The sequence below is a fragment of the Microchirus variegatus genome (assembly GCF_963457635.1).
Source record: "Microchirus variegatus genome assembly, chromosome: 10".
NCBI lineage: Eukaryota > Metazoa > Chordata > Actinopteri > Pleuronectiformes > Soleidae > Microchirus > Microchirus variegatus.
The window spans coordinates 15,139,066-15,161,469 of record NC_139811.1 but is presented as its reverse complement, the minus strand read 5'-3'; the positions used below and the strand labels follow the sequence as shown (position 1 = coordinate 15,161,469).

Here is a 22,404-nt window from a genome sequence, read left to right as displayed (position 1 = left end):
GTGGCGTTTCAGTATAAAATAAACCTTAAATTGCTTCAAGACAGAAACCACACTTTATGTGACTACAAACAGAAACATTGCCTGCTCATACACCATGATTTGAGATTTAGTGCCTCTTAATTAGCACCAGACACACACAGTCTGCTGTAGTTAAATACGAATATCTGTGACAGCTGTGGGACAGAAGACATTGTTCAAGACTAAGTGTGCTTCATACTTTGTCACCGCGAACTCCATTTTACCTTCTCTAAACTGCTGACATATTACAGTACAAGTTTCCATTTTTTTAATTTAAAATCTTTTTAATAGTTGTGTTTGTGTGAGAGAGAAACCAAACAAGATCACATGTACAGAATTAAAGGCTTTAGTGAATACATCAATATATAATATTAAACATTTCTGCATTTAAAGGTGCCATATGTAAGAATGTGGCCAAAAAACGGTTACAACATTCAAATTCAAAATACCAAGGTCTTTTAGGTTTCGTTTTCTGACATAACTGGCAACCCGTGGTTGCTCGGCAGCTGAGACTCTACTGACTGCAATGATTGGTAGATGGCGGTAGGTGGCGCTACATGCCAAAACATGATTTCAAAACATAAACATGATTTGCAGTCTGCAAAAGATTTTTTTTGATGCACATATTTTGGCTGTACTGTTGTTGTTGGTGAGTTCAGTTTGTTATATGAACATCATTCCTGAGTCTCTGTGACATATTAGGAGGATTTTATGGCCAGTTGCTTTAGATTTATTACATAATGCACCTTTAAGTATCCAAAAAAAACACTTGTATATTTTGTTCATTGTACTTATATCAGCCAAAACATCTAAATCCAGAGAAAAAGTTTTATTCAACGTGGTGGTCTTGGTTCTACTAGTTAGCCAGTGTGTTGTCTTTAGCTTTTTCATTTTATTGTGTTTATTTGTCACTGGTGGAACAAGACTCCTCGTTGATGTCCGCGTCACGTTGTTCTAGGTCTTTTGTTATTGTTTTGATTTAGAGACCGCTAACAGCTGAAATTACATACTCTTTGTTTAAGCATTAGCTCAGGAAACTGCAAAAGAGCATGTTATATGACCTGTATGTAATGATGTAATGCTTTAGTAACATTCATATAATTGTTCTTCTGGGCGTGATGTAACTGTAACCAGCACTTTGCACCTCTGAGGCCATCCCAGTTTATAGTGAAGGACGATTCCCCTGTGATACACTGAGCCTCGAATAATGGCATTGCCACAATTCTGACAATCCTCAACAGCCACAGGAGGGATAAAGGCTCTTTATTAAGTCAATAAGATATTGGGAAATGTGTCAACAGGTGAAACCGTAACAGCCCCAGAGACAGCCTGAATGAGTCCCAGTGAGGTTTTATTGTCTGTTAAGCTATACTGATTGCCCTAAATAGAGCTGCACATGATAGTGGATGTGTTTGTTTTAGATGTGAAGGTAGGACCCACAAAACCTACCACAGCTTTTTTGGCCTCTATCACTTCTAAATCAAAGCAAAGACTCTAAAAAGACACGGTGGAGGTAGAGATACTTTTTTAGAAGGTCTCATCTTAAGGCTTCGTGGGGATCTCATATTCAAGCCCAGTGAGCATACCAAGGAACCAAGAAAAAAATTGATAATTGACATTCTCCAGAACCCTATTCATCAATTTGTTTGTCACTCTGTCTGCAGGTGTATGTGAATGGCGAGTGGGTGACCAGTATTGGAGAAGGGGGTAGTTTTGGAGAGCTGGCCCTGATCTATGGAACTCCCAGAGCTGCCACTGTCAAGGCCAAGACTGATCTTAAACTGTGGGGTATCGACCGAGACAGCTACCGGCGCATCCTCATGGTATGAACTTCAACACTCTGACAATTTCCACTTCCAAGGAACAAGAGAGGCCTAGGTTGTTAATATCACACTAACGATAAAACGAAAACAACTGCTTGGGTAGCTGTTAATTAACTCAGATGTTGAGACGTAAATGTAGTGCATAATTAATTGTCCCAAGGCTACACCACACTAACCTCTTTGTGTACCTGCACACACAAACACTGCAGAAGCCTTGTACCAGCCAGAGAAACTGCTCCAAATTTGACTCTTATTCAGCAGAAACTATGAAACTCTTAATTTTGCAGGTTAGAATTTGAATCACAAGATTTTAACAACACTCACCAAGAGCTGCCACACAACAACAAGCTACAGAAAGAACTGTGCCGACTCTCTACACGCTCACCATTCATGGTCCTTCACCTACAATATTTTCTCGGCCACTCCTCCTCCTCCTCCTCATCCTCCTCTTTAAATAGAATAGTTTACACAATTTTTTTTTTAATGCCCAAAACAGACACATGCCACATTCTCAGTTAGTCACATCCTCCTCGAGGTTTGATTCTAAATAAACAGGGCCAGAAAAGTAGAAGAGGAGGGGAGAGGGTGAGGGCTGCAGTGGAGACACAGAGGGTCAACTCTAATGCCTCGGCATACATGTCCCGCTCTAGGAGCCTATCTAGCAGGAATGTCTAAATGTTTAAACTGGAAACACAAGGTGCTCTGCCCCGAGTTGTCATACCCAGCTTTCTCAAACACACACACACACACACACATATACACACAGGTTTGTGGAGCTATTCTTGTTAGGACACTGCATTGACTTCCATTCATTTGCACAGACAAAGTCTTATCCCTAACCTTAACCATAACCAGGTAACATCTAACCCTAACCTTACCGCAATTCACACCTTAGTCAAGAGATTCAGAAATGACTTTCAGTATCATTAGGACTAAGCTTTGGTAGTCTGGTCCTGACAAGGTCAGTGTTTATACCAGAAAAGGCCTTGGAGAGGTTAAAATAAAAATGCACACACACACATGCACAGTTACTTCTGCCCAACTAAATTCCACCTCGAATGTTCCTAGCACCATATTCCAAATAAATTAAGATAGCCTCCAATTAACCTTCCAAATGCCTGTGAGAGAAAGCATGTCTGTGTAAAATCGTTCAGCTCAGTGTAAGTTGGCACTGGCCTGCCCAGCACTCATGTCACCTCTTAAGCACATAGTTTAACTGAGGGCACAGTCTGCCCCGGTAACCCTTCTTTTGAGAGGACCCCACGACCCCCGGCCTCCACCCTTCTTTCTCTATCTCTCTTAGCCTTCATTCCTTCGTTTCTTCCAGCAGTAGAGGAGACGTGGTGAAACAGAATTCAGTTATGTGAACCTGTAGTTAATTATTGCTGTCAATGATTTGTAAAGCTGTTTTTATAAAATGTGGTATGCTGGCAGCGTCATAGGCCAACACAGTAAGCATTCTCTCACTCTCTCTTTCGCTGTTACTGTGTGTGTGTGTTTCCCTGTTAAATTATTCTGTGCCTGGAGCTAGTTAGTCAGGAGCTTGGGAAGGTGGGCTGCTGTGCCCCCATCATTTTCATTGTTTGCACATCTGCCTCTCCCCCTATCTCGGGGAGCATCTCTAAATTGTCAGACTGTAACTAAAAATTAAAAATCGCTGCTACAAGCGTGTCCTGGCCAAGACAGGTTACTGTTTGTCAAACAGTCATCAGCCGCACATACTATACAAAAACTAAATAAACAAATAGGCAAGTTTCAGGATCACAATCATAATCCTTAAACCTCACATGATCATAAAACCTCCATAAATCAGCAAGAGCATCTACAGACAGACGTGTCTGCCTCCAAGTCGTCCAGCATTTTTCCTAAAAACATGAAGTGAGTTTCAAATCTTTCTGCAGTTCATTCCAGACAAAGGGAGCAGCACACATAAAAGCCTTATTTCCCCAAGTCATTTCTGACCCTCGTTAGTTCTGACAGTAAGAGAATAACCTGGAAATGAAGTAGATGATTCTAGAGCTCCTCTGATTGATAAAAGTCAACAGGTAGGAGGGGAGAAGACCGGGAATTCCAACCAACACGGCCATAGCAACAGTGATGAGTAAGAGATTGTAGATTATGTATATATATATACACACATCTATATATATGTATATATATACATACATGTATATATATGTATATATATATATATACACATATATAGTTTTTAATCCCTTTGTAGATTAATCAAATAGTTAATCACTAAAAAATTACACTACACTGTAATTTACACTACCGTTCAAAAGTTTGGGGTCACCTATACAATTTTTGTTTGTGTTTTCTGTTAAAAACTCACACTTTTATTCATCAAAAGAGTTGCAAAATGAATAGAAAATATAGTCAAGACATTGACAAGATTAGAAATAATGATTTTTATACAAAATAATAATTTTGCAGAACCAGCAAAACTGTTTTAAGCTGTGCTAACACGATTACACAAGGGTTTTCACAGGTTTTCTAATCACCCAATAGCCTGACCTCAAACTTTTGAATGACCGTGTATGTGCAACAGGTTTGATGATCAATTATTCCCAGTCACTTAATAAGAAGGAATGACAAATATTTTCTGGTTCCAACTTCTCAATGACAAAGATTTTTAATCAAATACTCAGTAATCAATACCTTCAGTAATTGAACAAGCGTTGATAATGAAAATAATAGTTAAGTACATTGACTTTCCCTTTAGGATGTAAACTTACACCACCATACACATTTCAAACACAAAGCATGTTGACACGGGTTATGTGTGAACCTGTGATCTTGTCATGTAAAATCTGAGTCGTCAAAACCACATTACCCCCACCTCCTCTTTTCCTTTTAATCCAGAAGTTCATTGTGTAAACAGTGTAATACCATTTCCCGTGATAAAGACACCAACTCCATTGTGCCAGCTCCTCTCACACAATGCCCTCCTTGTTGTGCCATCTTTTTCATCTTGAGTTAAAGACACACAGCGACAGACAAATCCATTAACACACTAACAGACCACTGTCAACAAATAGAATATGAGACAAAAGGAGGAATAAAATCAAGAAATGAGGAGCAATATGTGTGTGTGTGTGTGTGTGTGTGATGTTTGTGTTTCACATTGGAATGAGATGAAGGTGAGGGAGATGGGGCATAAGGTGAGTTTGGTTTATTCTGGCTTTGCTCCACATCTTAGCACTTTGATGATTCTACCTCAAAGACAGTGAGCAGACGCAGAGGCTGGTTCATCTGTAACCACAGCAGGAGTGAACACATTAGGACCAACAGGAGTAGGGGAGTTTTGTACCTGGAATATGTGGCATAGGCCCCCCCAAGTAGTCAGGAAGAAGAGGGGCAGATGCAGGAAAAAAAAAAGATGTGATAATGTGAAATGTTAGAATGACAAATTTAGAAACGGTATTAATTTCCATTTCTATCCATGACAGTTAATCCCAAGACCTGCTGTGTAATATAATGTTATGTGTGCACAGTAAGGCCTGAGCCACACCAAAGACGTGCATGGCTGCATGGCTGCATGGCGGACTCTTAGGGCCAATTCCAATCTTAACCCTCAAGCTCAACCCTTAATCTTAACTGGCCCTCAAAACCAAGTGTTGAGGGTTATTAAGGGGTGTCACTTAGAAATGGGACACCCCTTAAATGCAGATACGTCTTCAGACTGTGGGGGGCAGAATAACGCGAAAGCTGCGTCCAGTCTGTCAACTCCAAAAAAGAAGAAGAAGAACACATTTACGTCATGATTATTTATTACGATCCGTTTGTCAGTCAAGTTATTAGGTTGTCAGTTAGTCATAAGATGATACTCATACAAATACCACAACCACGGACATATTCAGCTGACAGTTACCACACACCACGGCTTATTGAAAAGTAAATGATAGCAAACGATTGCGTGTGCGCACCGGCCGGCTATTGACAAAAGATCGTAAAATAAAAATAAATGTTACGCAACAATTACGTAAGTAATCCATAATATGGGTCTAAACTAAGATAATACAATGGTTTTCATAATTTTTATATCTCTATTAACAAAGAAAATACTTAATTTGTAGCGTACTCGTTTCGCTGTTTTCGACGCCATATTTGTTATGTGAAAACACGTGATGCATTCTGGGTAGCCCTTGCTCCCAAGGGTGGTCTCGGGAAAATCTCAATATTGAGGGCGATACAGCCCATTAAACTTGCCCCTCAACTTTATTTTTCTGAGAATCAGGACAGCACTTGCACTAGCAGGAGCGCGCATTTTTGAGATTGACGGTTAAGCAAGGAATTGGAATTCACCCTTTGTCTTCATGTAGGCATCAGATTAACGCAACCACGCTGCCAGAGAGAAAACTGCAAAATAAAATCACAGTTTTACTGTCTGTATGAGACAAATTTGTCATAAACACAACACTTTCACAGTCAGTTTCAAAGTTAAAGCATACGGTTCCATGAATTCATTTCTTTTATCATGAAATATTTACAGGACCAGCAGATGCTTGGTTCATACTATAGAGTCCTGCCATTTAGTTGAGTACATATTTAAAAGTGGGAACAGGATTTATTTCAATTTGCATACATTTTTTATGTAAAAACAGTGCAGCAGCTCTGCAGCAGACAGAGACAGAAATGGGCAAGACGCAGCAGAGTGCAGAAGTGATGCAGCCTTCACGCTCTTGCACACGCGTCCAGTGTGGCCCAGGCATAAGCCTTTAAGCTCGACAAGGCTGTCAGAGGAGTTCTACAGAAAAATAAATACATAAAATCAGAAGAACTGTCTGTGTGCATGCGTCTAGTGTGTTTGTGCTTGCGTGTGAGACTGCGTTCAAAGTAGAGTATACTGTACATGTGTGGGTGAGCATGCATGCAGTTTCATCTGCAGTGACAGCAAACGGAGCAGAAGTGGCACAACTAAAAACAGGCTGCACACACAAACACACACACACACACTGTCCCTCTGCATACACACAAATATACACACACACACAGACTCAAATCATTTATCCAGGAGGGAGGCAATGCAGGCTAGAATTCCTTTAATCAAGTTGTTTACGATTTTGAGTTTGACGTTGGCTCACTTGGGAACATTTTCTCCCCTTTTAAGACAAAATGTGAAATTATATGAAATTAGAGGCAGCAGCGGGTCTTAGGCACTTACGCACCAAAGACACCCCAAGCCTCAATATATCATTTCCATATGCAAAGGCAGACACAGGGCGGGCGGACAAGATTGTCTCTCCTCACTCTCTCTTTCGCTCTTTATGTTCCCACTCTTGCCAAGTGGTTCCATGCAGAGAAGGAGGGGAGAGGAAAAAAAAGAAAGAAAGGAGAAATGCAGTCAGAGAAGGGGTCCTCTGGGTCTAGACTTGTCAGGAAGCACCTGATGTTCATGGCAGAGGCAGAGAGGGGAAAGTCCCCTGCTCGGTGGGTGGGGTGGGCCACACACAAACAGTCGCACATGAGCATTGAACGTTTTCTATAAGTTTGACCGCATGAGCGATGATCTATTAATCATATAACATTTTGTCGTGCGGTCGCTCCTTGGTTTCTGTGTTTTGTAATATTTGTAACAATACCAGTTGTGGCATTAATGCTTCTATGACATGTGTCTGTTAAATAGATGGATGCATGATAACACATAAAAATTATGTAATGGAAACAGGACAGGAAATTTCATTAGGAGTTCCTCAAATTAACCTCACCCTAACCCATTAAGTTCAGTCAATGATAACAGTTAACTAAAACTACATGTTATGGTACCAAATTTCAATTAATCGGTTCTACGTCTTGTGAAAAAAGAAAATCGCTAAAAAAAAAAAGAAAAAAGAAAATCGCTAGATCTACAATCGTATCATTCGATTGTAGATCTAGATCGTAGATGGAGAGAGCGTGTCGTGTGTTAAACTTTGTTTCTTTTACAGGGGAGCACACTGAGGAAGAGAAAGATGTATGAAGAGTTCCTAAGCAAGGTCTCCATTCTCGGTGAGTCTGAATCATGTCTGCCGTTAAGGGCTGCAACGATTATTCGGTGAATCGATTATTAATGAATGAATGAATTGTCAACTATTTTGATGATTGATTAATTAGTTTGAGTTTTTTTTCCCCAATTAGTAATAATGCATCATGTCATAATCATAATTAAAACTGAATAATGTTGGTTTGTCCATTTCCAGGTTTGGTAAACGCCAATTCTCAACATTTTCTGACAAACCAACCGATTGCACGTTTCATGGAGAAAGTAGTCTACTTTTGTTAGTTGCAGCCCTATTGCAATTAAATCCCTTTTGTTTGTTTCAGCATTTATAAATATGCTGAAGCATGATTGCATTTACACGTGTGCACCCAGTTGCGCATAAATCTTCAGACCCACTCAGCGAGCGTGGGCAGTTAAGTCTGTGAGTGCAACATACTGTATACTGTAGATTAGCCCACATAAACACAGGCATGCGTTGTAACACAACGCCCGTAGTTGAGTATGTTCTGCGTGTGCAGTCCTAATCTTCAGTCACAATGTGCAATGTCGCTGTGTGGACAATTAAAAAAAGAGGGAGTTAAGCTAAGCCTCTCTTTACCCACTGGAATTAGGATAACACCGGCCTACACAGGCCATTGAGTTTGGTGAAATGGGGAATGAGATTCATTCAGATTTTCAAAACGAGTTGCAAATGGAACTGACATCTCATCCCTTTCCACTTGATCATGTGTGTGTGGTGTATAGAGCAAGGCCATGCCCCCTGTACAGAGTTATTAGCTGGCTGAGTAAACACATACACTCAATTCAGGTCTTAAGAGAATGTCTTAAGAGAATGTCTCTACAAGGTCCACTCTCTTTTCATTCACCTCCTTTCTTTTGCACCCCCCTTTTTGGACAGCCGTGTTGAGGCCTGTATTCAAGCCCTCGCATCTCACTTCGGAGTGCTTTTCCTTGTCTCCGTTCCTCTGCTTCTCTGAATTGGAGGAGGGGTCGGAGGCGGGAGTGTTGTTGTTAGTCTTTGATTTTCGAGATAGCCGTGAAATTGGGTACAAGCCCTTGATGTCGTGGAGCGAAGGGTAAGAAAACAACACGTTCTTTGTCGCACAAACACACACATACAGAGGTTTCAACATCTAAATGGCCAATTGTGAGTGTAATATATATGTGTGTGTGTGTGCGTAGCAAGGTGATCCAAGTGGGTGCAGGCTCTGCGAAGCATGAAATGTAGCTTCTTTAGTCAGCACATTTGTGTATCACATTACCTGCCAGGCTGTTAAGGATCACCTCTATGGAACCTGTTGCCTTTAGCTTGCAGCCAGACAGGGGACATCTATCTGGGGCCCGGCAGACACCGTGGCCCCACTAGAAGGGACACTGGACACCTCCAAACCACCAGACCTGCACCTTAGTTAATCCTAAGTACATACACATTTTACACACACACACCACATTTACACACATACACACAGGGATCAGTTACTCAGATCAGGAGACAATAGTCTCAGACAAAGAGATTCTGCTATAGTTTTACACCTCTAACTCACGTCTTAGTCAAATCAAGGCACTGAATAATCCTTTGTTCTAGACAAAGCTAAAGAAGGAGAGTGTTTTCATTGCAGATAAGTAATCCGATTGCATGAAGGATGAGCTCATTTGGTAAATCCTCTGTGCGGAGATATTTAGTTACTATTGGTTCCCGTGACTATGAAAAAAAAAAAATAAAAAAAACACTTCATCTTAGTTTCTCTAAACTCTTTGGAACATTTTCCCAGTGAAGATGTGTGACCATCTGTGTTTTTGGGATTCTGCGTGAATACCAACAGCTTCTAGAAATACCCTGGGCTAACCACGTGACTCGACGTGTGGTTGGACAGTCGGAAAGACAGCTGTCGCCGCTGGCTCTCAGGATCAACACGAACTGAAAAAAAAGTTTTCATCAGGTTTTTGCAAGACCCAGTCACAAATGTTCAAATATGATGATAAATGCACCAGTCACGGAAATAAATCTCTTCTGAGATTTTACTGTCACCTGTCTTTAAATCCATTAAGTAACCATCTACGTTTTTTAATTACAAATGTGTTATTCTTGTCAACCATGTAACACAATTTTCATAAAAAGAGGTGAAATAAAAAAATATTAACATCAGACTGAAATAAGTTTCCCTTCCAAATGCACTAGTCTATACCAGAAACTTTTGAACTTAGTGTCATGGTTTGGTCAGACTGGAATTAATCCTGGAGAGGACAGCTTTCCATCACCACACCCTCAGTCTTACAGATTTAGAGGTTTATTTTGAGGTGCTTTAGCATTTCAATGCCCCATGATGGGACTGTGGAGGCAGAGGATCTGAGATTTAATGGTGCTTGATGAAAGACTGGATTAGCAAGAGGTCAAAGGTTGAACTCATAATTCAGTCCTTCTTACTGGACCATGAGACATGAACAGATACATGTTTGTAAGTCTCCATTCGCACTGTATAAATAATGTTATTTTTACAAACTTATTTAATCTTTTTTTTTTTACTGATCTATATGAGATGTCCTTTCACAGAGTCCTTGGATAAGTGGGAACGTTTGACTGTAGCTGATGCTCTGGAACCTGTTCAGTCCGACGATGGAGAGAAGATAGTGGTGCAGGGAGAACCTGGTGATGACTTCTTCATTATCACAGAGGTAATGTCAGTTTCTGTGTGTGTGTGTGAGTGTTATGTCTCTCTTTAAAGATATGGCAATCCAAAGTGTTTTTGAAATGTTGGGGAGGACAGATAAAGTGACTGCTGTCAAATGAACTCAAGGTAATCAAACAAAAGCTTAGACTGCTGAACTAAAATGAGACATTACCGAGTGCTAAAGGGTACTCCCAACATTCTGAACATCCCACCACAAACTGTATCTAGATTAATTATAGTCAGCTTTTCCAGCAACATAAATATCAGTGATCACAGGGAGAATCCAGGAACCAACTGAGTGCACTGCACAGGCATAACCAATCGTGTGTGTGGTTACCTGCGGACAAGAAAAACGTACAACAAAACTCATAAGCCAGAGATGTTGTGAGGAACGAGACCATGTATGTATCAGCGGGTAAGTCCTAGAGCTGATGTACATGTCATCACGTAGAAACCTTGATGGGGGCTTTTTACTGCTGAGATGTGAACTGATCCTAGAATATTGCCACCAGCAGACAGACTACTCTGTCCGTGTTCTGTCACGGCCATCAACCACAAATACTGCCCTGACACGGCAGGCGTTCTGGAACAGGGGCCCCTGTTGCAGGTTCTTGAAGCACCCGCCTGTCATCCTACTACACGTTTGATTAACTTCATAAGTCGTGAGGGTTCTGGTGGGTGGGGATGCAATCATCTGTCATGTTGTCGTTGCCTCCCACTTTACCCACTTATTCTCACATTAATGCCTGTCTGTCTTTATCATGCTGTCACCCTAACTATATTTGTCCATCGCAATCTGTGTCCATCATGAGCAGTGCTGTGATTATGTGCATCTCAAAAAGGGGAGGGCTTTATTAAGGCTGCTCAGTGAAATTCCTGTTTCGTGGCCTCCATCTCTGTCATCCGTCTCCCCACTCTCCTCCGATGTCCCCCTTCAAATATATTGCTGCCCATAAGCCTAAACGTCTAAACCGTTCACATTCATGTTTTCTGAGCAGTGTAGCACCTCTTTTTTTATTTCCAATAAATCCTGGGAACAAATAAGATACAATTTTGCCATTATTTCACTTGCCACATCTGCTTTCAACATGCTTTGGACAATCGGCACTTGAGAGCACTCGTGTCAGCTGCCATGCCTCTGTGTTTGTCACTGGGGCCCTGTTCAGACCTGGTATTAACATCCATCTTCAGTGATCCCTACAACGCTGGGACAGATCTAAGTGCATGTCCTGAACGTGGCGTCAGATCTGGTCACAGAAAGATGGTTTGGAGATTAATTTAATGTGTGTATGTAGACCTCCATAGCTCATATGTGCGATAGGACCACTCTATGGGAGCTTTAAAATCTTAAAATCTTATATCATGTAACAACAGTGTAAGGCGTTGATTCCCACAGCTCCTCCCTCTCTCTTTCTATTAACAGACTTGCATATAAAAAAATGACCACAGACACATTTGTACAGTCAGACTGATTACAACTATACCAAGAGACGTGTCACAGGAGACACCTGGATACACTTTAATGCCAGGTATCAACAGTTGTGCTTCACACTTATTATATCACTCAGGACTGGTGTTAATAATGTCCTGCACAGGCACAAAGCCCTGCTGCCTCATAGAAAACTGGAGGTTGTTTCCTAATTCCTCACTGACCACAGTTTTATTTTAAACCCAGAATGCTCAACTTTAAAGCCAAACAAACAAAAAAATGTGTCCTTGTCCAAATATTTCTACACTATAAAGTATTCTCTAAGTATACACCTCTTATTATCAGACCAGTGTTGGTCAAGTTTGAGCTTCCAATTGAAGCCTACGGAAACTGCAGAAATCCCTTAAAAGCTGTATGTGCAAAAATAAATAAAAGAATCCATTTGGGGTTAAGGATGCAAATTTAGCAGCTCGCAATGCATGACTCATCAAGTCTGAGACATTTGACATCCCTGTGAGGAGAAAGACAAAATATGCAGGGGAATCTTCATTGGATTATTGGATGGAGAGACAGAGGAGGAAAAAGTCAAAGGCAGCCAGCACATTCCAGTTTACCATCTCCCTCTTCATGAATGTTACTCCAGAGATTTTGAGCATCATAATTTTGTTAGTAAGTTAGCAGCGTGCACCAACCCTCATCACTGAGGAACTTTCGTAAGCTTTTCCTGATCAAGAATAACATGTTTCCCCTCCCTTTTGGTCTTTCTTTAATTGCAACACCCAGCAGCATTATGTGCCTCCTTGCCTTCTCTATCATTTTCCCCTAAGCTCCCTCTGTCACTCTGTCACTCCTCGCTCTCTCACTCCGTCTCTCATGTAGCAGGGACTGATTTTCCCAGAGCAGGGTGGACTGTGGTGGAATGCGCATTGCTGACTTTCACACGGGGTCAGGAGACCCAGCCTCCCTGGAGAGGGAGAGCGAGAGGGAGTCAGAAAGACAGGGATGAGTCAAAGAGATCAGGGAGGGACATGCAGCAAGATGGAGGCTGATTTTTTTTTAAAAAATGGACCACATGTAAATCTGGAGAGAGGTGCTTTTTTTTAAAACATGGTTGAATGAAACAATCAGTAAAAGAAACAACCCATAAAGACTACTCGGTAAAAACGACAGGCACACAATCAGGTAAGGCAGAGGTGACACAAAAAATAACTGACTTAAAACAGGGTCGAACACACGCTAGAACACTTGTGACAAGGTGATCTTGCAGTGAGAGCGTGGTGAGCTGAGCTTAAATACTGACACAGGTGTGACCAAACGTGGGCGTGGCCTGTAATCAACATGGTGGGAGTGGAATCAGAACAGCTGTGTCTGGGTCACATGACAAGTGCCCTGCCCAACCATTTCCCAGAATCCTAGGAGAAGCTTTTTTTTTGTGTAAACTGTTATTGCAACAACAGGCTTAGTTGAGCCTGTTGATACCACACACAGATGCAAACAAATTAATAAATTAACTTTACTTAAACACGATCTGTTTTTGCAATCTTCAGCTGAGTAGAGTGCTTTTTTCATACATAGTTATTAGGAATGTGAATCATGGGGTAGCTCACGATTCCGATTCTTAGGGTCACACAAAGGCAAACTTAAGACAAAAGTTAACATTTATTCATTCAAAACAAATAAAAAATGACTTACTGTACAAAAAAAATAACTTAAAAATAAACTTAATAAACTTAATAAATAAAAGCTTAGGCTAGCTGCCTTTTTCTCCCAGAAGTTACAAAAACTATACACAAATAACACAAACTGGTGTTTTTTCAAAATAGAAAAAAATAAGATTTTTGAAGTTTATGAATCGAATCATGGATGATTAGAATTGCGATTCCTATGTGAATCGATTTTTCCCCCACCCCTAATAGTTATCACATGTCTTTTTTAAATATACTACCCTTTTTTATCTTATTTTTGTATATGATGTATGTACACTACTGTTCAAGAGTTTGGGGTCACCTATACAAAACCTAACTTTTGATTAGTATATACATATATTTTTTTCCCTCTACCTATTTATTCTGCACAAATTCTGAGCCACTGAATCCGAACTTTGTACTGCTCTTGTTGTGACTGAACTTGATTTGCACGCATCTACTTCATCAAGAGCACCTTGATTTCACATTGTGTGCAAACCCTCATCTAACCCTCTCCTCTCTGCGTTTGCTACGACTCTCCAATCACTCTGCATCAAAGAATATTAATTGTAGTGTTTTTGTAATTATTTAAAGGCTCTAGTTGTTTCTTGAAGCTCACAAAAGCTGCACCAAATCACAAGTTGATTTTGATTTATATAAGGAAAGACATGGGATGTGTGTGTGTGCATGGTTAAATAAGTCTTTAGATGAGGGCCTGAATGTACAGCCTGGCTCATACAGCAAAATATATTCTAACGTTGATTGTGAGCCGGTCAATAGAAGCTAAAATAGGTGTAATGATTTGTTTTTATTCAGAGATTTTTATCTCCCTCTTCTTTGGTGTCTCTTCACTCTCATTTGCCTTTTTTTTGCTATGGTTTTGGAGCATTAGCCAAAGACAAACCCCAGGAGAAGCAATTACATGCTTTTGATGTGGAGGGTTTACAAAAGCGAGGTATAGATAGTGACCCATTCCTTCTACCAGGAAAGGATTCCTGGTAGAAGGAATGGGTCCCTAATGAAAAGTGGCATGCTTACATATTTTCCTTACATTGTACAAACAAGCCTTTACAGAACTCTTGAGGCCGTGAAGACTCTGCCTCACCATCCCTCACTCCAACTCCTCCCTTTTATAGGACATTATTCTTCAATTCACACAACATTATGTGTCTTTTTCAAGACCCTACAACCAAGGGTGCCCTGAAATGGTGAGGGAGAAAATTAACTCAAAAGACATTAGTGAGCGTGAACTGGTGAAAAGAAAGTGGTGTGAAGGATGTGCTGCACAGATGCAAAGCAAAACAAAAAGAATCAGACAAGAAAAAATAAAAAAATCTATTTAACAATAACACTGATGAGAAGTCATCATGTTTGACTGGTGGCAAGTAGCTCACGTTGGCCTTTAATTAAGTCTCTAGTCAAGACCAAAGTGTCTTTTAGTCTTAAAAACCATCACGTGCCTTTCATTTATACTAAACAGCGAGCACATTTACTGAGATAATAAATGCTTTCTGCATCCCAATTAACTTCATAACATTTCGAAGCGGAACAGTGCAGCTGTGCGTCCTGTCAGGTAATTCGGGTTACAAAGCTTCTAATTTTGCAACCAAGTGATCTTTGATTTTTTTTTTTCATCTTCTAAAAACTGAATTTGCTGAATTACATGTGTTAAAGTCAACATTGCAGTGCAAGTCTTTTTTTTTTTATTTTGCCCTATCAATCATTTTTAAGACTTGAGTTACTACGTAATGAACATGTAATTAAATAAGGTGAGGGTTGATAAACCTCCTGCTAATGCATTTGCTCTCATGTAGTCTCATATCTGTCCTTTGACCCCACACAAATGTAATCACACTGAGGGGATCTGAAGTGTCCCCCGTGGGTCTCACAGAAAATAAATCCTCTGTTGGGTCACATGTTGCCTGTTACTGTAACCCTATGCAATTAAGCTAATGGAGCTTAACAGTTTTAAAAAGCTGAAGATCAATGCAGTTAATGAATGAAGTCATTTTTGTTGGTCTGAATGCAAGATTAGGGTTAAAGGCTGTTTCATGTATGAAAAGAGCAGGTCTTGTGAGAAACGCTGCTCTGATCTGTCTGTTTACATGTGTTTATATTCCGTTCCAGTTTGAATGAGAAGGTGCAGACATTGCTGACAGTCTCGTGAACATCATATCACCTTTCCTCCATCTCTGGCTGCAGCTCTCCGACTTCAATCAATGCGTTTTTGCTGCTTTTGCACCACAGCATGAGTTTATTGCTCTACTTTATGTGTTTAAGTGGGTGTGACCGTGCAGCGACGTCAGGTCAGGTCATACTTACCAATTCCACATCCTAGGATTAGACGTTTCGCATTTTCCACATGCACATACACTACCGTTCAAAAATTGTGGGGTCATCTATACAATTTTTTTTGCGTTTTCTGCTAAAACTCACACTTTTATTCATCAAAAGAGTTGCAAAATGAATAGAAAATGTAGTCAAGACATTGACAAGATTAGAAATAATGATTTTTTTATTCAAAATAATAACTGTGCTGTTTTCAGCTGTGCTAACATAATTGCACAAGGGTTTTCTAATCATCCAATAGCCTTCTAAAGCGATTAGCAAACACAATGTACCATTAGAACACTGGAGAGATGGTTGCTGGAAATGGGCCTTTATACACCTATGTACATATTCTATTAAAAAACAGACGTTTGCAGCTAGAATAGTCGTTTACCACATTAACAATGTATAGAGTGTCATTTAATATTAAATTCATTGAAACGTGAAAGTTGAAGTGCTTTTCCTTCAAAAATAAGGACATTTCCTAGTGACCCCAAACTTTTGAACGGTACATTCAACATTCCAGTAGTGGAGATTTTTGTCGTGGAGTTCACCAGCTACTGGACTACTAAGTATTGTGCTACAGGGAGCATATGCAGACAGTGTGCACAGTCCTCCACATATGGTCCACATGACCAAATGCATGTTGTATGGACCCTAGCAAGAAGATAGCAGAAAAGTTTGTCCTTATGTGACCAGAAATACCACTTAGCAGTGATGATTTCTTTTTCATATATTCACACATACTTTGTGTGATTCCCTCTCTCTGTGCCTGTCCTACTTTGTAACCTTTGCACCCTGTGACAGGCAGCGTGGTGAGCAGCATCTGCGATGTTTATAGAAAGAAATATCTGTGGAGCCGCCCGTGGTGGTGGTATAGTGTTGAGATGGTTATCTGGACCACACTGGATGAGGCCTGTTCGCGAATGAACTACTGTACGAGATTGGTGCTGCGCTGTCTCACTTTGTTTGGACATGAATGGAAAGGAAAGGAATCGGCTGGTTGTAAACACAGGATCTTCAAGGCACCGTCCTTCTCGGTGTATTCCATTCATGTCTCTGTTTTATACAGAGAGACTTTTTTTTTTTTTTTTTTTTTTGGTGAACGATTTCAATTGTTAAGTCTTAAATAGGGGTCTGCGAAATAGGGGCAATTGCAATACCTGTGAGACGAAATCACAGTTAGATATTTCTCTCCAATCTTTTAGCGCTCGTCAGCATTAATCTGTTTCTCCTGTATCTGATTAAATCTGTCAAAGGTTAACTTCAGTCTTCCTCTGGGTCATTTAAGACTGTGTCTTGTTCTTCATGATGTGTTCATATTGTGCCTTAAATGCCTTTGACTGAGCACATCATGACAAGTTGAATTGGTCAGCGTAGCAGCATTCTAGTCAACCACAAAAGCAAACTGTGTAACACCACAGCCTTTTCTCTGCTGTTTGCCACTACATGCTCACAGTGAGTTAAACGGAGGTCTGGGGCAACACTGAGTTTCAGTGAAGGCGACACAGGAAGTTACCTGCCTGTGGTCTGTAGTCACATGCTTAGTGCAGTTAAGATAACTGTCTCCGGTGATCGGTTCACCTCCTGGAACTGGCAGGTCTTTAATCAGTAGGCATAATTATAAAAATACATTCAGCAGACTTCATCTGACTGGGATTTTGGCTGCCATCCCTATCACCCCCTCGAGCTTGTCAAATCGAGTTATAACCTCACACAAATACACATTCTCAGAGAAAGTAATTCTCACTGTGCCGTTGGCCCAAGATGTTGCCAGAATACAATCAAATATCTGCGCTGCACTCCCAAGTAATTCGAATAAATCACATCCTCTATTACTTCATAAATTTTACTCGTTTATGTATCTCAGCGGCGGTCTCGCTGGTCTTTGAAACGGGGGAATCTCATTGCAGAACACAACCAAGAAACATGATAATTATGTTGAACTCCAATGCTGTAATAGTGTTTTTATTTACAGTGCATATGTGCAAATGAAAAATGGGCTATATCATCGAGCAAATAACACACAATGACTATTTGTCTACAGAATTCCCCACACATAAATCCACACAGGATCCCAGTGTCTGTGCCCGCTCACTTCTCCATTGAGAGAAGCTGAGCTTCTGTGGAAGTGACACTCTTGCCACATTTGTCCAATCACCTTCGACCTCACCGCAGAGAAACAAAACTTTTCTGTGCCGTCCCATAGAGAAGAGTTTTAATGTAAACGACGATCCATCATCCGTGATTAACAGCTGATTCTGAACAAACTAGTGACACAGGGTTAGTGACACTCAAAACACTATATACAATTCCTAAACAGGTCTGTTGGAGGACCATATCGTTGATTCTTTAGAACTAGAGTAAAAAAGATTTTAAAAAATGAGCAAACTTCGTGTTCTGTCACTTTGCATGATTCACATTTTTCAAAAACTCCCCATTAGAACTGCCTGTTATGCACAGTTTGGCCTCACAGAGTAACCTCCATTGTCTTGAACACTACCTCTTGCGTCTCCACAGTTCATTTCGTGCGACACGAAGCCCTCACAACGATATAAAGTCTCTGAAGCTTTGCACGTCTGCGGAAATTTGCTGGCAGTCGTGGGGTTTCTCATTAAGTCTCATTATATTCATATTTAGCACCATTAGCCTGGTGAGCAAAAGGAGCAGAGAGTGTGAAGGGGGCAGAATTAGAGATGCTGAGAGAAAGCACTGGGAATCTGTTTGAGGAGATGGTTTCAAAGACAAACTCTGAAGTTCTCCCACGGGGTTTTCTACCTGCTACCAAGTACAGCTGAACTTGAGAATGTGTGAATGTCTAGACATCGACACTGCGCGTTGGTATAGAGACGTACTGTAGGGCACAACTCTGGTGGTGGCTAAAGATAACGATAAATATTAATTCACACATGCACAGGGTTTTTTCGCAACAGCTGCAACATGAACATGATCTGTTGGGCAGGGTTAACGGAAATCAAATTTCCTCCCGTATACTTTTTACATGAGTCATGATGCACACACACACACACACACACACACACACACACACACACACACACACACACACACACACACACACACACACACTAAATCACTAAATAATCAGAGGGTAATGCTAACAGCCGTGGCACGGTCGGTCATAGGATCCAGCAGACATCAGCTGTTGAGTTTCCCACTGTGTGTGTGTGTTTGTTTTTGTGAATTTTTACAAAGGGTGCTTTTCACTCTGTGTCCATCTGTTTGTTCCTTTATTTATTTATTTTTTATAATGAGTTGCCATGCTGAGTGTGTTGGGGTGACTTTGGCACATAGCTGCCTCAGTCTTGGACAATACAGTTGTTTCCATTTTGTGGGTGAATATTAATACCGGGGATTACACGATGGAGACACTGAGGAATCAGTTCTGCCCTCTAAGCGGTTTTAGATGTTTGTATTTGTTACACTCTGAAAGCAGAACTGATCCCATTTTGTATCAAGAGCCCAGTTGGAATATCTGAGTGAGTTTCTGCACATAACGCGTCCCACAGAGCAGGTGTCTATCCCACAGACGTGGGCTAAATCCTGTGCACCTGTGTTCTGGTGAGGCAAAGGAATTTCTCCTCAGCTTAATCCTCCTGATAATTTCCAATCCCTTGTTAAATACCCCCGTCCTTCCTTTTTTTTTTTTGTACCTCCATCTTTTCCACCAACAACTAAACCTTCTTCATGTTTCCCATCTCATCATTTTGTTCTTCCTCTTGTCTCTGACACCTTTTTCTTTCCTCTCGATCTCCTCTATCTTCAGGGAATAGCCTCAGTTCTGCAGCGCAGGTCTGACAACGAGGAGTATGTGGAGGTCGGACGCCTCGGACCCTCAGACTACTTCGGTGAGTGACGCCGAGCTAATGAAGCCATTTGTCAATCCATTAATATGATGAATATATTATTTTTCATTTGTTTTTCATACTCACTGAGACAACTTTAATCATTTTGATACTGAATGTGGATGTCATTCTAAATATTATGACTCTGGCAGCAACAAAACAAAAGTTTATTCTATTAAACTATTAATTTAGTCAGTGTCACAGCTGAAAGAAAAAAAAGGACATGTATTTTTATAGGTGTTCAAATCTACGTAGATGTGGAAGATATTTAATGTCACCCCAGCTGATTGTGTTCTCCCCCCTCTTCTTGCTCCAGGTGAAATTGCCCTGCTCTTGAACCGTCCCAGGGCAGCCACCGTAGTCGCCCGCGGCCCCCTCAAATGTGTGAAGCTGGATAGGCCCCGCTTCGAACGTGTGTTGGGCCCGTGCTCAGAGATCCTGAAGAGGAACATCCAGAGATACAACAGCTTCATCTCTCTGACGGTGTGACAGCCCCGGGCCCCTCTGGGCCCCACCAGCAGGGGTGGGCAACATTAGCACCGCAGTTTTGATCAGTGGGTGGGAAGGGATAAGGATGCGGGTTCAAGGACGTGGGGGTTTTTCATCGACAGAAACAGGGCGCACATTTCTTGCCTCTTTTTTTTTTTTGCGCATTTATTGTTTTTTTTCCATTTTACCTTGTGCACTTTGACTTGACCTGTGCTGTCACATAGCTTTATGTCATCAACAACATGCAGGAGTGTGAAAACCAAACCTTCGCTTTTTTTTTGTTTTGTTTTGTTTTGTACACGAGTCGCACAGTGTGTGTGGACTGTATGTGATGCATGCTTCTAGACCGACAAAGACCGGCGCTTGCACTTTTGTGAATTTATGAAGGACACGGCTGAATTCAGGAAATAAGAAGGAAGTAGAAGTCATGTTTACGTACAGCAGGAGGAAGTGAGTCTCCATTTCTTTGCACGCTGTGGTTTGCCTTTTTATCACTTCTGAGTGTGTGTGTGTGTGTGTGTGTGTGTGTGTGTGTGTGTGTGTGTGTGTGTGTGTGTGTGTGTGTGTGTGTATGTGTATGTATGTGTATGTATGTGTGTGCTGCTATTTCTGGGTCAGATGAGACCAGCACTGCACACTGAAATGTAGATGTAGAGGTGTGAAGAAAACATTCATTTTTAGTCCATCATTAATGTGCTTTTACTGCTGTTACCAGTTGGCAAGGCTGTGGTGTTTTGATTTGAATGTGTGTGTGTGTCTGTGTGTGTGTGTGGGCAGTCCAAATTGTTTACCAGTTGCTCTATGTTTTTTTCTTTTCTAACCCTCTCTGTGTCAAGTTTTCCTGAAGCGGTTCAGGAGCTTCCAAAGTTGCAGTAATGTAATCAGTCCTGTCCTCACAGACACAAACATTGAAACACACACACACACACACACACACACACACACACACACACACACACAACCGTACTACACATGCTTACACTGTCTCAGGCCTGAAATCTGCAAAACACACAGACACAGACCTTACTTCGATCGTTCCACGATGCTTTTGTTCTCCGTTTTATTGCTAGATGAACGCTTTTGCACCACGTAAGACTTTGTAGCGTCGGGTTATTACAACACTTTGAACCAGCTTGTTTTTAAAGACATGACTTTTACGTTATGAATAACATAGAATATTATTTAAAAGAAAAAATATATAAAAGAAAAAGAATACATATATACATACAAATATATATGTATACATATTCTATGTTTGTGTTCCTTTGATCAACTGTAACCTGTCAAAAATTGCACAACTGACCCATCGTCTGCTGTTGTATGAAACGGGACCTTAAGAAAATAATATTTTTTCCGTATTTTCTGTCTCTGTATCTCTTTCTTTCAGCTATCAAACAATGTTGAGAAAATAAAGATAAGTCTCTGAAATCTTTGAATAGAGTCTTTTTTTTTTTCTCTCCTCTCTTGATCAGCCCACACACACGTCCCATAGTAAATTTGACTCTGATTCCCCTTTATTTATCCCAACATTGCTTCCCAAATTTGATATATCTATTAACTTCCCTAAGGTGCAAAGTGCCTTCCTCAGTCGCACTGTTCACAGGCAACTCCTCTCCATCACCACTCCACTCTCATCCCCCTCCCATTAAGACGAGTGTCAGTTATCCGTCAGTCTGGGCTGTCAGAAAGACTCCGCGCTCTTCCCAGTCAGTTTACACCACAGCGAACTAAAGCTCTGCAGCTTTGACACATTCCACTTCATCTTAATGCCCACTAAATCAACGAAGGAATGTGCCCTCAACTCGTCGACATTGAGTTTAGTATCCCCCCCCCCCCCCCCCCTTCACACACTCACTCACACTTACACCTCCCTCACATTGACAATAAACACTTAACACACATAAACTCTCAAAGACACAAGTTTGGGATTGTGGTTCAGTGTTTTCCTCCTTTGAATTCAATTCCATTTTTGCAGAAACTTGCATGTACCTCTGAGTACGTTTAATGCCATGAATTTGTTTTTTCGTCATTCTGGCACCACCAATTTAAAACCTTTTAAGAGTACTGGTAAGTAAAAAAAAATAGCTTGTTTAAAATGTACTCAGAGTACAAGT

At 40.8% G+C, this 22,404-nt stretch overlaps 1 protein-coding gene across 1 annotated transcript in view; it reads left to right on the top strand.

Annotated features, from left to right (window-relative positions):
- Positions 1-20,290, top strand: part of prkar1b (protein kinase, cAMP-dependent, regulatory, type I, beta) — a gene marked incomplete at its 3' end in the record, with an annotated part of 57,370 nt that extends 37,080 nt beyond the window's left edge. The window contains exons 6-10 of the mRNA XM_083895951.1: positions 1,683-1,841; positions 7,775-7,835; positions 10,379-10,500; positions 19,723-19,804; positions 20,118-20,290. Of these exons, the coding sequence (XP_083752077.1) occupies positions 1,683-1,841; positions 7,775-7,835; positions 10,379-10,500; positions 19,723-19,804; positions 20,118-20,290 (597 nt within the window). The remainder of the gene's footprint in view (positions 1-1,682; positions 1,842-7,774; positions 7,836-10,378; positions 10,501-19,722; positions 19,805-20,117) is intronic.
- Between the last annotated feature and the right edge of the window lie 2,114 nt (positions 20,291-22,404).